Source organism: Emydura macquarii, unplaced genomic scaffold, assembly GCF_026122565.2.
Source record: "Emydura macquarii macquarii isolate MOO-44397 ecotype Brisbane River unplaced genomic scaffold, CSIRO-AGI_Emac_v2 contig_2897, whole genome shotgun sequence".
In the NCBI taxonomy this organism is placed as follows: Eukaryota; Metazoa; Chordata; order Testudines; family Chelidae; genus Emydura; species Emydura macquarii.
Genome location: NW_027133034.1, coordinates 28,265,573 through 28,280,736, shown reverse-complemented (window position 1 = coordinate 28,280,736; position 15,164 = coordinate 28,265,573). Strand labels below are relative to the sequence as shown.

Genomic DNA, 15,164 nt, shown 5'->3' with positions numbered 1-15,164 from the left:
TGATTTATATTGATCTATCTTAATCTGGTAAGGAATGGATTTAAGGTAAATCAGTATAAATCTGGTTTAAGTCAAGATGAGTGTCCACACGGTGTTTTGCACCAATTTAATTCAATCATTTTCAGATCACAACTTTATGTAAACTGGTCTAACTTTGAATATAGAAAAAAGACCTTGGACATAGATGAAGCACTTGCCTATCTGAAGTAGAAGCATAGACATGAGCAGCAGTAATAGTAGGTAGGAGAGTCACCTATTCTATAAAATCTCTTTTAGTTCACACGATAAGCATAAAAAACATATGGTGTTAATGAGTCATTGTAAAAATATTTGTAGCAGTAGATAAAGAATAGTTTATTATAACCTAGAACTGGAGCAGACGGAATAAGTGCAAGTATCATATATAAGCATCCACAACAAAGCCAGATAGCTTTGGAATGTTGCAATCGATTTCTGGAGCAGGTTACAGATAGCAGTCAATGTGCAATTATATTTTTTCCGGATTATCTCTACGACAGCTGTATTCTAGCTCACTGCAAAATCTAACCTTTGATGCAGTGATACCCTGTTATAGCTGTGTCATTCCTAATGCATTATCTCTGCACAATTTTAGATGGAGTTAAATTTTAAAAGGATTTAGGTTTGATTTGAACAAACCTTGTTTTTCTTTTCAAATTGGATGCGGTTATCATATTTCCTCTTTAATTATGCAAGTTACAAGAGCTTCAGTTGGTCTTGCTGAAATGAATTCCTTAGTCTACTGAGAACTACAGGATTTTTTCCCCACTGTTTGCATTTGAGATTTCATTTGATATTCAGAAAAGGAAGTGCTCTCCTGTATTATGCATGACTTAGCTCATATGGTGGCTCAGTGAACTAGTTGATACATGCAACTACACTATAGCAGTTAGGGGTAATTTTCACCCCCAATTTAATCATTGCGTCCACAGTTATGAGCAGCAAGATGTCAGATCTCTAACAAATAGGAGTGTACATGATGTTACTACTTGGTGCATTTTGTGCAAGGACAGGGAAGAACCAGAAGGTGGGACACTGCTGAGCCGGTGTGCACTGAGCTGGTGCTTCCTGCTGGATTAGTGTCAGGGAAATGTGTTTAAAGCACTGGTAATGGGGGAAAGGGGAAAATAAGAGGGATCTTAGACAGAGACCGGATTCTGAAAGGTTCTGAGTGTGCTGACTCCCTCTGAAGTCAGTGGGAATCAAGGTTGTTCTGCACCTTGCCGGATTAGGCCCCTCACACTGATGATAGTAACATGGACCTATTTTACGCCTTAGTATTTCAATTCCAGTTAACATCACTGATGATTTGCTATAAGTGTTCAAGTAATTTAAGATGAGGGAGAAGCAGCAAGGCAGAAAATAAGAGAAATATAGAGGAGGTGGCAGAACAGTGATGAGCCACAATATCCAGAGGAATTGGAATTTGACCTAGTTGGTATCACTAAAACCTAGTGGGAAGATTTGCATGTTTGGAATGTTAAAATTACTGGTTATAACCTATCTGGGAAGGATCAACTGGGAAAAAAGGGGAAGAGGAGTGACACTATCAAAAATAACATTGCCTGTTTCCACGTCATTGACAACTCAGAAGAAAATTATCTTGAACGCTTATGGTCAGTGTCCTAACAGATAAAGCACAAGATGAGGTACCTGCTGATATCTGGTACAGACCACCAAATCACACCAAAGAGCAGGATGACCTGCTTCTTAAGCATCCACCTATTACATATAGGAAAAAGAGCTGTGGGACTTCAATCTGAGTGACTTGCTGGAGGTCTTATGCTGCCAGTACTAAGCTGTCTGAATATTATAGATGGCAGTATATTAACTCAAAAAATGTTGCATCCAACATAGAATTCTCATATATGAGACTTCATCTTGACAGATAAAGAAATCACAGAACTAAGAATTAGTCGTAGTTTAGGACAAATGATCGTGACTGATCTCATTTATGTTCAGACAAAATAAAGCCCAAACCAGTAATATATGTACATTGTGCTTTAAAAGGGCCAATTTCACAAAGCTGAAAACAACTATGAGTCAAATCAATTGGGAGAAAGAATTAAAAGAAAATTGTGAATGATCATTTAGAACTGTTTAAGAACATTTTATTCAATGCCCAGAATGTCACAATTGAGAAAGAAGCCCATACTGGTTCAAAAAAAAAAAAGACAACAAACCAACCTGGCTTAGAAGGGAAGTGACTATATATATGAAATGGAAGAAGGGAAAAGCTGATAATAATGAATATAAATCAGAAGCTGGTTTAGTAGTAATTGTAGTAAATTGATAGGGAAAGCAAATTAACACACAGATAACTCTATGGCCAGCAGCATTAGATACAATAAGGAGGAGATTTTAAAGTATTTTTAGGAACAAATAGAATCCTAACAATGATATTAGTTTATTATTAGATAGAAAGGGTAGAATTGTTAATAATAATCCAAAAAAAGGTAGAAGTGTTCAATAACTTTCTCAGCTCTGTATGTGGGGAAAAAGCCAGATGAAGTCATACCATATAATGATTAAATACTTTCAATTTAACACACCATTTTGATTAAAAACTAGAATGATACAAAATCAACGTGTAACAGATTTAATGGATTAAAAATTGGCTAACTCATCCGTCTCAACATGTACATGTAAACTGGGAATTATCATTGTGGGGTTCCACACAGACTTGTTCTTTGCTCTGCCCTATTTAACATTTTTATCAATGACCTGGAAGAAAACACAGAATCACTACTGATAAAGTTTGCAGATGACACAACCTCCCTCAAGGCTGGTGTGAAATTATCCTATGATCAGGGAACCATAACCAGCTCCCTGACATTCACATGCCCTGTCCATTCCCCATATTGTACCAGTAGAGACTAGCACAGCAGAGTATGTGAGCAATAAACCTTCAGTGTGTCAATAGGCACTTGGTTGCTATTATTTTTTATTTACATTCCAGTTGTGCCCATGATATGCTAAGAAGAAAAGCCATATACAAAAGTTGGGAACTAAGATATAGTTAAAACATGTACATTTTATGTGCATTAAATGTATTGTTTGTTTTATAAATAAATATCAGCTGCCTCTGACTGCCCATCAGACTTGCTGTTACTACTTACCTAATTTCTACTATGTATCTTGGTAGATCTTGCTAGGGGATTGGCTTTACAGATCAGTTCAGGGAGGGCATTCCATGAGAAAGGGGCACATTGAAACAAGCACAAAGATGATGATGGGAGAAGCAGACAGATGGGGATGAAGAGGTCAAGAGGACAGCAGCCAGCTCCCACCTGCTTAAATACAGCATTCAAAAATTCTGTTGCTATTGTCTAACCCAGATCTGCCAGCCCTGAGCATGAACAACATTCTAAGAATATTCTTAGATCGGTGCCTTTGTGCTAGCTGTATAACACGATGCAGCCACTCCACCCACAGGCAAGCAGCTACTCTTGTAAAACATTAGTTCCTTGAGCTTTAATTCATCTCTCTCATTTTAAAAAGCAGAACAGCATGCAAAATATTTGGTTTTCAAAACTGAGATAACCAATATGGAGTTCCCTGTTGTATTTGACTGATAACATTGCTCTTCATTTTCTTCGCAGTTCATTGTTTTCTTATAATCATTCTATTACCTATCGTATTTACCTATAACATGAGAGAGCAGAAACACTAATCCTCTGTAGCATTAAAACATTTATGGATTATATGGGAGATCACTGTAAAATGCTAAGCATGATTACAGTGTAATACAAACCAGAGGTAGTGTATTGTGTCACTGTCACTTATTTCTGTATGTTTGCTTTCTGCTTGGAATATTGTTGAATGTATCTCTTTGGTAAATGGGATCATCATTCAGATAAATTAGTGGAATGCGATGTGCATATCAGATATCAGTCCAGCTGTTGTTTACAGTAATTGAGAGTTCTGCAATTGACTTCAGTAGGAGAAGGATTGTAACCAGTGGACCAAATTCAGAGATGTATAAATTACATATTGTTAAATAGGTGCAAGTTTATGTATAAAGGAGTCTAGAGAGCATGTTTACGTTTATGTATGATACATCATAAAGTGGCAGGAAAGTGTACATTTCTCTAAGTTTAAACTCACTTAAATTTACCACCGAATTTAGCCAAGGAATCCAGTGAAATAATTAACTTTCAGTCTCCTGGGTATGTGTGCGTTTTTTTGTGTTGGTTAGTTTTTTTGTGTTGGTTTCTTTGTTTGTTTGCTTTTTGTCTATTTTGTATTTTAATATAACCTTAATTCAACCCCCTTGTACATGTGCATTGTGATACAGTCTGAAATTCCTTGATTACATACTATCTTACCATATTCAGGGCACAGAATGGATGATGGTCACTTAAAGAGCAGCTATTCAGTATTTTGTTTTATTCCCGTGGTTCAGTGTATGGCCCTCGGCTTATTTACTGCACAGTGTTCAAACCCTGTTCTGAAAACAGAATTATTAATTTCCTCATGGGTTTTTCTGTGTTGCTCATCACTGTAGTATCTGAGTGCTTCACAAACATTAATGAATTTATCTTCATAACACCCCTATGAGGTCAGGGGATGGTGTTATCCCCATTTTATAGGCTGGGAACTGAGACACAGAGAGATTAAGAACAAAAGTATCCTCTGATTTTGGGTACCCAATTTGAAAAGCCTATGGCCTGACTTCTCAGATTATTTCTAGCATTTTAATATAGCACTATATGTGTTCAAAGCACAGCTCCCGTTGATTTCAGTTGCTGCTCTGAGCACTCAGCTTTTCTGCAGATCAGACCCTAGAGTATCTCATCAGACCCCAGAAATTGAGGTGCCCATAATTAGTGATCTGTAAAAATGTTGGGTTAAGTACTTGTCCAGAAACACAGAGGAACACTGGCAGAGGCAGTGATAGAATCCATTTGTCCAGGGTGGCATTCAACTGCCTTAACTTTGAGAACCATCCTTTCTCTTCCTGCAATCCCCACCCTCATTCTCTACACACCTTCCAACACCTGCAACAAATGAGACAGTGGTCCTACAGACAACAGCCTCCATCACTACACAGCCCTGATTCATCCCTAGAGTAGGTCCAGCCTGTGCAATGAATGAGGCAAATTCCATGGAAAAAATTATATGTGATCATGTAATTAGACTATATCACAATGCATACTCTAAGCAGCTCAAATAAAGGTCGTACATGTCAACCTTAATTGTGGTACTTCCTAACTCATCCCCACTCAATTCTCCTCACCTACCCAGTCCAAATCACCATTCCTCAGGCTTCTCCTTGCACTCACAGTCTCCTCCAGCAAGTCATAGTCTCACCCTTCCGGATTCCCAGTACCAATCTCCTTGCCCAGCTAATCCCAGTCTTCCCACACCCCAACTCCCAGTGCCAGTTTCTGTCCTTCCTCCCAACAAGGTTCCTTGTCCCAGCTTACTACCTTCCTGAAGATTCAGTTCTTGTCCCCTCTGAAGTCCTTCACATTGCCTGGACCCATCAGATTGTTATTGAGATCACAGGAGAGACAGTCTCCCTGCTCTCAGTTCAGAGGCCTGGACCTAGACCTGGCACAGCCCCTGCCAACTTTCAAGTCTGTGCTCCAAAGCAATGGAGTGCTAGAACATCTCAAAGACAAGATCACCAGCATTTTTAACATAGGCAAAACAACATATTTTCCTAGCATCATTCTCAGAAACAACTGAACTGTTCTGCCTGAAATTTTCCCAGAAACTCCAGCCTGAGGCAGATACTCAGCACGGACTATTTCAGCTCAAACCATTGAAGTATGGCAAAGTTATAAGCAACTGAAAACAGCATCTTATAATGGAAAGTGGTGCGCAACTTTAATAATGAGTGGTACTATCAGCCCTTGCTATAATATATATACATATAGGAGCCACTTAAAGTGACATGTATAAAGGTCCAAATAATTTGTTTGTTGTTGTTTTTTTAATTAAAAGTAGTTCTGCGTTCACATGCAGGGTGGGAAAAGAAACGTGTAGTCACAAAGGGGGATGTTCCTTGGAGCTTGAAATTACTTTTATCTTTTATAAATCTCGCTTTCTTTTCCCCTTAGACTTTGTGGATTTGAACCATTCTATGATGAAAGGGGAGACCAGTACATGTTTAAAAGAATTTTGAACTGTGAATATGACTTTGTGTCCCCCTGGTGGGATGATGTGTCTTTAAATGCCAAGGATTTGGTAAGTACAGCAAGAACAGTAAGTGTAGCATTTTCTCTGATGCATATGTATCATTGCTTCCCCATGGCAAACAGCATTTGTGTAGTTTTTTTCCTCATATATGGTCGTCTCACTTTGATTCTTGGCTATTTTGTTTGGCTGCAGATCAAGAATAATTGATTAAAACGAGATAACCATCATAGATTCCAAGGACCTGAATTTCAGAGACGCTGAGCACCTCTAGCCCCCACTGACATGAATTAGAGAGAGCTCTGGCTTTTAAGCACTCCTGTGAATTAGGCTATAGAAATTCAGAGATTATTGCTGCATATGTATTTTTTTTACTTCTATTAAATTACAACAAAAAGTCTACCTACTAGATCAGGGGTTCCCAACCTGTGGCCCACGGGGGCTTTCCAAGTGGCCCACCACACCCTTCCTGCTGGCTGCAGAAGGGAGCCGCTGCTTAAGGAGCCAGGCTGAGTGTGTTGCCATGGGGCTAAAAGACCGCTGGGGTCCCTGCTGGAGCCAGAGGGAAGAGAGCACTGATCTCCCGTCCCCCTGGCAACAGAAGGGAGCCATTGCCTAGGGACCCAAGTAGAGCACACGGGGCTACAGATGCGTGCGGATTCCTTGCTGCAGCCAGGGGCCAGGAGATCAGTGAGGAGGGAGGCAGAGTCCTTGCTGAACTCCTTCTGTCTGGCTGCAGTGGGGGGGAAGGAGGGCGCACAGGGAGGGCTGCTGGTGGAGACTGGTGGCCCTTCGGGGTTATAACAATGGTATCTGTGGCCCTCAGCTAAAAGGGTTGGGAATCACTGTATTATATCATACATTACTTGTTCAGGATCAGGTTAATATTCAAAGAACCTGGCTAAAGATTCTACTGTCTCACTTTCTTTGTAAGTGTCATTTCTTTGAGTAGCATTTTTTTCCTTCAGTTTCTTTCTTCATGGAGTTTCAACCTCAAAAAGGCCATAAAAATTAGCCCCCATAGTTTGTATAGTTTAAGGTTTTAACTTTTTTCCTTATAAAGATTAAATAACAAAGGTCCCAGCTGTTGTTGACTATAAGATTCTGTCCATTTCAGAGCTTTTTGTGATCAGTTTTAAGTAGATGAGGCAGAGTCATTGTCCTTAAGTATGACCCATTAGTAATACACTAGGGCTGGAGCACAATATTCTTTGATTACTGGATAAAGTAAATTGGATCCAAGAGATACTGATCTACAAAGATGAACATGTCCAATTTCTATTTTTACCCAACGATACGTACGCAATTTAGTTATTTCATTAAAATTACAGTGACAAATGTTCAGTTCCATATTGCTGATATAAACTGTGCCATAAAACACTACATTAATGAATGTTTGTAAAGTGCTTCAGGATGCTTCAGATGAAAGGCGGAATAGAGGTTCAAAGTTTTGTTGTTGTTGTTGTATTAGATTTAGAGTATTTCTAAGATGAAGAAAATGTCATTTACATCTCTGTGTAGACAAAGGTCAGCTAAACAATACCCCACAATGGAGTTTAATGGACGGGCTTTGTGTGCATATGGCATTTATGGAAGTTGTTCCAGAGCAGTTTGCTGTAATGGAGCCCATATTTGCTCATGTTTTCAGTTTTGAATGCTTGGAAGTAAAACCTCAACCAGAAAGTGAGTCAGTTTGTGGTTTTGAAGCCACAACCCATGCTGCAGGGAGGGACGAGGAGCTGCACAAAAAGGCATTCTGAATGATTTATCCAGATTTCCACCTTAGACTCACAGGGAACACCCATGACAGTGATGCTCAGCAGGGGCACTCTTTTCCCTCAGAGTACCTGTAGGGGAATTCTAGCAGGGCTGGATAAACAGAATCCCCTCCCACCCTTAGGTCATGGAGCAGTAGTAGGAGCTACTCCACAACTACTGTGCACCTTGCTCAGGGAGGATATTGAGCCAGGAGATATGTACTTGTAGATCCACTGGCTACCATCCTTCCCCTCCTCTGTCCCATGTCCACTCTTTCTTTACAATAGCTCTCTGCCCTGCTATGTCTGAAGACCTGTGGAACACAACTTCACAGCACACACCCATTGGCTCAGCTCCCTCAGGACTCCAAGGCTGCATCTGTAGTGGTATTTTTCATGAAGTCTCCCGCCATTGCATTAACATAAGTACAGCTCCACGCGTTGGAGCAATGGTGAAAGCACTAGGATAGATAACGCTGTGTCATCAGGCCTGCTCACAGGAGGTCTAGAAGACACCGTGGTTAAAATACCTGAGCCCTGTCTACAATAGCACTCCTTCAGTTGCTATTACTTCTTACTTGCTATTGTGGATAAAGCCCAAATAAGCAGAATTACACAGGCTCTGCTGCTTACCTATGCCTCCCTAGGACGATAGGAAGTGCCATCTCTGGCAGCATCTGGTCCTATGTTATTTTCTATTCAGTTCCCTTATACATTCTAAAACATTGTTTACTTTTTTGTGCATTTAGCAGCTGTTGTCACTGCGCTGTGACCAATGGCACCCAGCCCATTTTCCTAGTACAGCTTGTACATTTGTAAAGTACATTCTGTAGGATATAATGGAAGAATACACAGACTTTCACAAAATCCCCACTTGTGCACACTTTCAGTGCACTTTTGCATGCGTGAATTAAGTATGTCCAAATATTTGTACTTGAAGGCATGTGCCTAACTGTGAAAACATGGCCCTTTCTGTGGGCTATTAAGTAGTTTGGTTTCTGTTTTTAAAAACTTACCAGTCACCTTAAAAAAAACCCCAAAGTTTAAAAAAAATCAAAAAACACTAATAGCTAATGAAGTGTTACTGAAATCAGGGCCCTGATTCTGCTGAGGTAGGAGTCTGAATACAGTAGTATAGGAGAGTGATTCGGGAATACACAAGAGTTTGAGGTATGTGTCATTTAAGGCTATTAAATACAATTTTTTAAAAGTATCTAATAAAAATAAATGAAGCCTGAAGTGAAAGTTGGGAAATTAAATATTGTCATGTTGAAAGGTGCTAATGGCTACCCACAGGTGAGTCTTTGATCCAAAGACAAACACAAAGCTAGCGAATAGTAATGCGTGTGCCAAGCACTTTTCAGACTCCGTGGAAAAAGCCGTGGATTTGGTGTTCCTGAATGTCAAAAGACTTCTAAAAGTGACACCCACTATGACATCATTCACACAGCACACCTTAGTTATCACTGGCTTACCTTCACCACTAGCCGTGGTATTCCGCTCACAGTTTGAACCCAAATATGCAAAAGTTAAATGCCTCTTTCAACCACTGTGTAATTTAATCCCTGCTGCTGTTCACTCTAAGGCTTGGTCTACACTTACCTCCGCGATTCGGCGGCAGTCAATGGGAGTTACGCAAAGGACTTGCATAACTCCCGTCGACTTCTGAGCTTCTCTTCTGCACGCTGTCTTCACTGCACTGTGCTGACGGGAACTGCATTCCCGTCGATGCAGCGCTACGTCACTTGCGGGGGTGGTTTAACAGTGTCGACTTCCTGATCGACTGAGTGGGTCTTCACTGACCACTCAGTCGATCCAGAAAACTTGATCTTACAGCGGCGACTTTGCCGCCATCAGTGTAGACATAGCCTAAATAACATTAAAGCTTGATAGGTGTACTGATACTCTTTCTTATGCAACCTTGCAATCAGTAGTAGCAAGTTAGCAAATCAGCATCATGCCTTTGCACTGAATGCTTTCACCCATTCAAATGCCATGTTTCTTATGGCCATTTTATGGTTGTATTTTACAATGCATTTGCAAAAGTATTTAAGGTACATGAAGGATTATTTTTTTCTTTGGTAAAATGCTGTAAACTACAGTAAAAGCAATACAAGGAAATTGGTACATGGAGGTTCAAAAATTAAAGTAAATGTGTTTTATTTTGCCTTTGTCTTTCTCTCTTTTATATCTAAATCCATTTAACATTAATCATTTAATATATTGCAACTCAGCCATTATATGCTCCTAGGCAGCTTTGACAAATACATACATCTATCGTAGCTGTAATGAAAATGCACTAATTCACACAGCATAGTGTTCAACAGCAATAGATTTTTCAGTGTTTTTTTTTCCAGTAGCACAATTAAATATTCTTATCTGTGTCTTTGAGCAAGACACTTAGTATTATGTCCACTTTAAAGATAAGTAGTAGCAACCTACATTTCAGGGTTGAGTCTGCTAGTTCTGGAGTCTGTTTGGTCTGACTAGCAACACAAATGGCAGTCTGTTTCCTGGAGAGTCTTTCACTGAGCAGCTTCACAAAACCAAGAACAAACCCCATAATGTAGGTCTGGCTAAATATCATTGGGGAAGAAAGTTGACTCTTTTTTCTTGATGATATAGGTTAAAAAGTTGATTGTGTTTGACGCTAAGAAGCGCCTCACGACCTTTCAAGCTTTGCAGCACCCCTGGGTCACAGGAAAGGCAGCCAATTTTGCACATATGGACAATGCACAAAAGAAACTTCAAGAATTCAATGCTCGGCGTAAACTTAAGGTAAGTCTCTGCCCTCAACTTGAAAATCATGCGGCAGCATTGACTATTTAAAAAGCCTGACAAAACTATCAGGAAATTTTTTTTATTCCGCTGTCCTTTTCTATAATGACTGATGAAGATGAAAAAGCTAAAGATGATCTACTCACTCTGTGCAACTGGACAAGTGAAAATGTGCAGGGATGACTGAAAGCACCATAGAAACAAAACTGCTTAGAATAGAAATGTTTGCAGTGTTGTTGTAGCCATGTTGGTCCCAGGATATTAGAGACACGAGGTAGATGAGGTAATATCTTTCATTGGACCAGCTTTTGTTGGTGAGAGATACGAGCTTCTGAGTTTACACAGAGCTGAAAGTAGAGCTCTGTGCAAGCTCAAAAGCTTGTCTCTCTCACCAACAGAAGTTGGTCCAAACCACCTTGACTCTCGAATAGGAATGGTTTTTTAAAAATCTTTCCTCCTTCAGGTTTAGTACTGCATGCTACATTCCTAGTGTGCTGATTGGAAGGGGCCCAAGTCAGAGCAGGTGATTCATTGGTTTCCTCATGGAATCCTACATCTACAAACATGGAGGATGCTTAATCTACTTGGTTAAAATTTTACTTTATTACCATAGCCAAAAATATACCCCTGAAATGCACATGCATGTCCCATGGATATCAATGAAAATGTGAGACATGTATTGAGAGCATTCTACTTTATTTTCAAGAAGGGCAAGTTTTCAAAATTAAAGGGCTTGTGTTGTGCATAGCATATATGCATATTCACAACTAAATATGCAGATCCCTGTTATTACAGGTATCTTCACAAGCATTGGGGCACTTGTTTACCCTCCCCATTGTTAGCATGAAAATCATAACTACCTAACTCCATTATACCAGCTGTGCAGATGTGACTTCCATGGAACTGGATCAGGCCAATAATCACACATTTACCCCTTTGCTGGGATAGTTTGCATGCATAGACTTAGGCACTAGTGAAGTATTTCAAAGTCACAGATGTCAGTTAGGCACCTAACTGACATGAGTTTGAAATTTCTCCCCCTTGTTCTACTAATTTAGTGTCTATAGTATCTGCTTTGGAAGAGATTTCATAGAGTATTTGTGCACAATGCTTATGAATGACAGATATTGTGGAACCATAGTTTAAAGATGTCTTCAGCATCATGGGCAGGTGGGATTAACAACAAACTAGCCTCTGGACTGGGAACTACCTAGTCCATGCACAAGCAGATTCACAAGTAAGAAATTACCCTTAAATTTCACTTGTTCTCATTTTTCAATACTACTAGGGAATGTGATAGAGAAGGTCTAGTTGGCAAAAGGAGGACCGAAGTGTTTACAAAGATCTTGGGAAGCTGTAGACATAATTCACAGTGACACTTAGCTTGTTCTGCACAAGCTTACATATGTCCATTTAAATTGTTTTTTTCAGGATGATTTCCATAGCCTTAAAGCTAGATTTATAGTGCGCTTTTCCCAAAGAGTACAAAATTAACTCATCCTGAGTCAGCTACTACATTTACTGTTCAAAGAGTCACTAGGAAAAGTTTATATCTGTTTTGCAAATTTCATTGTGGATTCTCTTTGTATTCTCACACCACTGATCTATTTTGGGACCTTGAATTAGATTCATTTAAAAGAAAACCAAGATTTCAGATTATTTAGAACTATGATTTTTTTATAAATTATTTCTTTAATATTTTTACATGAAGAACAGAATTACCAAATAGCTAATAACATGAAAACTGATGTCTCTTCAAAAAAACTAAGAATGAAATATAAATCTAGGTACTGAGTCAATAAGAGTATATACAATAATACACATATTACTACAATTATATAAGTAATGATAAATATAAAATTACCTCCACCCCCCGTATAAAACCAATATAAGACTTATTTAGTTTTTCTTTGTCTGTTTAATGCCACATTTTTATAAAATACTTATAACACTGTAAACTCCAGAATTAACCCTGGTGTGAGTTCCAACACAGTATATTAGAACTGCTTCTTGTATACATATCTAGTAGAACCAAAAGTAAAAGTCATTATACTTATCTTTATATGGTATAATTTTACCAGGTAAAATGTTCTGTGTCTAGTCCATCAATCTGACCAAGTCATCCCACATTTTGAATCCGTCCATGGCTGCTGCCTTCTTCACTGTGTCATGTATACACGTGCTCCCGTACATATGTTTTTGTTTTCTAAGAATATCAGCTTTTCCAGGCAAGGATCAACGGGTAGATCCTAACTGATGTAAATTGGAGCAGTGACAATTTACACCAGCTGAGTATCTGTGCCTGAGTCTTTTTATGTCTGCACTGCACCTAGCATGGTTTGGACACTACTGTAATATGCATAAATAATAATAATAGCAGCCACTTCACCTTGGGTATAGTTTGTGAAATAATCAGTGGAAATATACTGTTCTTATAAGGTGGAAAAAACACTTTTTTTTTTGTCATCCTATGTTTATTGGTGTATTTTATTTTTAAATTAGGCATATAAACATCTGAAAAAATGTTTCCATTAATGTTAGTCAAGTTTTAGTCTTCAGAAACAGTGCCTCTTTCAAATGTCATTACATTATTTCAAATGTTATAATTTATTATATGTAAATATTACCTAATTGGATATTAACATGAAACAAATGTACTAAAATTCCTTGCTCCTGAGAGACTAAAATTGAGTTATATGCCATGGATTTTATTTAAATTGCCTCTCTTTGTCAGGCTGCAGTGAAAGCTGTTGTGGCATCAACTCGTCTTGGGAGTGCAAGTGGTCACAGCAGCCATGACAGCAATAAGACGAGCCGTAATCCATCTCCAGTTCAAGACAGTGAACCTGAAGAGAAACCTACTCAGGAAAAGGAAGAAGCATCAGAAATGAAGCCTTAGGTCATTTGCTTTCTTATTTCAGCTGAGATCTGTCATTTAATGCACCATCTATCTTGTCATTCAGCAAGAAAGATTTGTAAGCATGGCCTCTCTGGTGGTTCTGCTTTGGGGTGCAAAATGCACCAGCTGGTGGGCCTAATGTCAATGCATGTGACTGCTTATGAAACTAGTAAACTGTCCTATAAGGCATGTCATGGATACAATGTTATTTGCTGTAATACCAACAAGTAAAATATGACAGTGAGTAACTACTACTTACATTAATGCATACACTTCATATACCTTTATAGAGTGTTTATAGGTGGCATTTGAAATGAATATCATTTTATTTTGTTTTACAGAGGTAGGCATTTTCTAGAGTTCATTTCTTTGAAATGGTTTCCTTTCAGAATCATAATCCCACAGTAAATGAATGGGAACTAATGCCAAGCCAATGCTTTTAAAATGATATCTGAAATGTTGAGCTTTTTATCAGTAATATTTTTAAATTGTTTACAAGGAGGACAGAGCATAGAGATTTATATGCAAAAACATTCCATTAATCCCGGTAAGAAATTGAAACATTTGTTCAAGTGGCCATGAAACTGTATGTTCCTCAATCTTGTGTTGAGAATGCCTTACTCTACCTTTAACAATTTATATACAGTATCTTAATGATAACCAAAATTACTCTCAGATCTCTGCCATTTCATTTTTTAGTAAAATGTTAGCAAAACAAAATGATCGACTAGTATAAAATAAGATTAAGGTAGTCGCAACTTTTTAAGATGCCACTGTATTTATTTGTGACTTTATAAAGCTGTGCAGAAAGTGTTTTTATGGGGAAAATCTGCAATTAAATAAGTTCCAAATTCTTGAAGAAAGCTATTCTACTGCAGGGAGATTTTACTCTGGGGTGGCCCTCAGATATTACAGTGATGAGCACCAATAAAACACCTGGATGGGTGAATGGATAGATACAAGATCAAAGCTTCTGGTTTGTATCTGAGTCACTAGTTTTCCATCATTCAGTATAGACTTAATGAGTCCAGATTTTGCTAATAAAGGACCCAGTCCTGTATAATGATCTGCACCTGTGTGGAGCTCTCATGACTTCAATTAGGCTCCACAGGTATGGATCAGCTTGCAGGATCCGGGCCAAGCTCTTTATCGTACTTTGCTCATATGTTAGATATAATTGACATGAACTTAAAACTCATCTGCATCAATATATATTTGTTAATGTCTTTGATAGTACCTGAATTTCATAAAGTACTGGTATATTACAGAAATGACAAAGGAGCTGACCTACGTCAATGCTATTTGCATTTGTTATACTTTAATACTGATAGTTACCTAAGATCCGAATAATATACTCAGTCTTCCTCTTTTGCTCTAATTGTTTTGTTTTTAAGTCGCTTTGCCTGGCACAACTTGCCTTGAAAAACAACAAAACAAAACAAAAAACCCTATTTCAGCTACTGAGAGAAGCCAGAGTAATTTGTTTATTGAAGTTAAAACAAAAGGTAATGAAATATTATTCATATAGTAGATTTGCTAAACAAAATTATCTATGCTAATGTAAAACA

At 38.5% G+C, this 15,164-nt stretch overlaps 1 protein-coding gene across 3 annotated transcripts in view; it reads left to right on the top strand.

Moving 5' to 3' along the window:
* The window catches only part of CAMK4 (calcium/calmodulin dependent protein kinase IV), a 279,841-nt gene extending 264,677 nt beyond the window's left edge, over window positions 1-15,164 (top strand). For all 3 annotated transcript variants that reach the window (XM_067568492.1, XM_067568491.1, XM_067568493.1), the window contains 3 exons: window positions 6,087-6,213; window positions 10,545-10,697; window positions 13,432-15,164. In XM_067568492.1, the coding sequence (XP_067424593.1) occupies window positions 6,087-6,213; window positions 10,545-10,697; window positions 13,432-13,596 (445 nt within the window). In that variant the 3' untranslated portion in view covers window positions 13,597-15,164. The remainder of the gene's footprint in view (window positions 1-6,086; window positions 6,214-10,544; window positions 10,698-13,431) is intronic.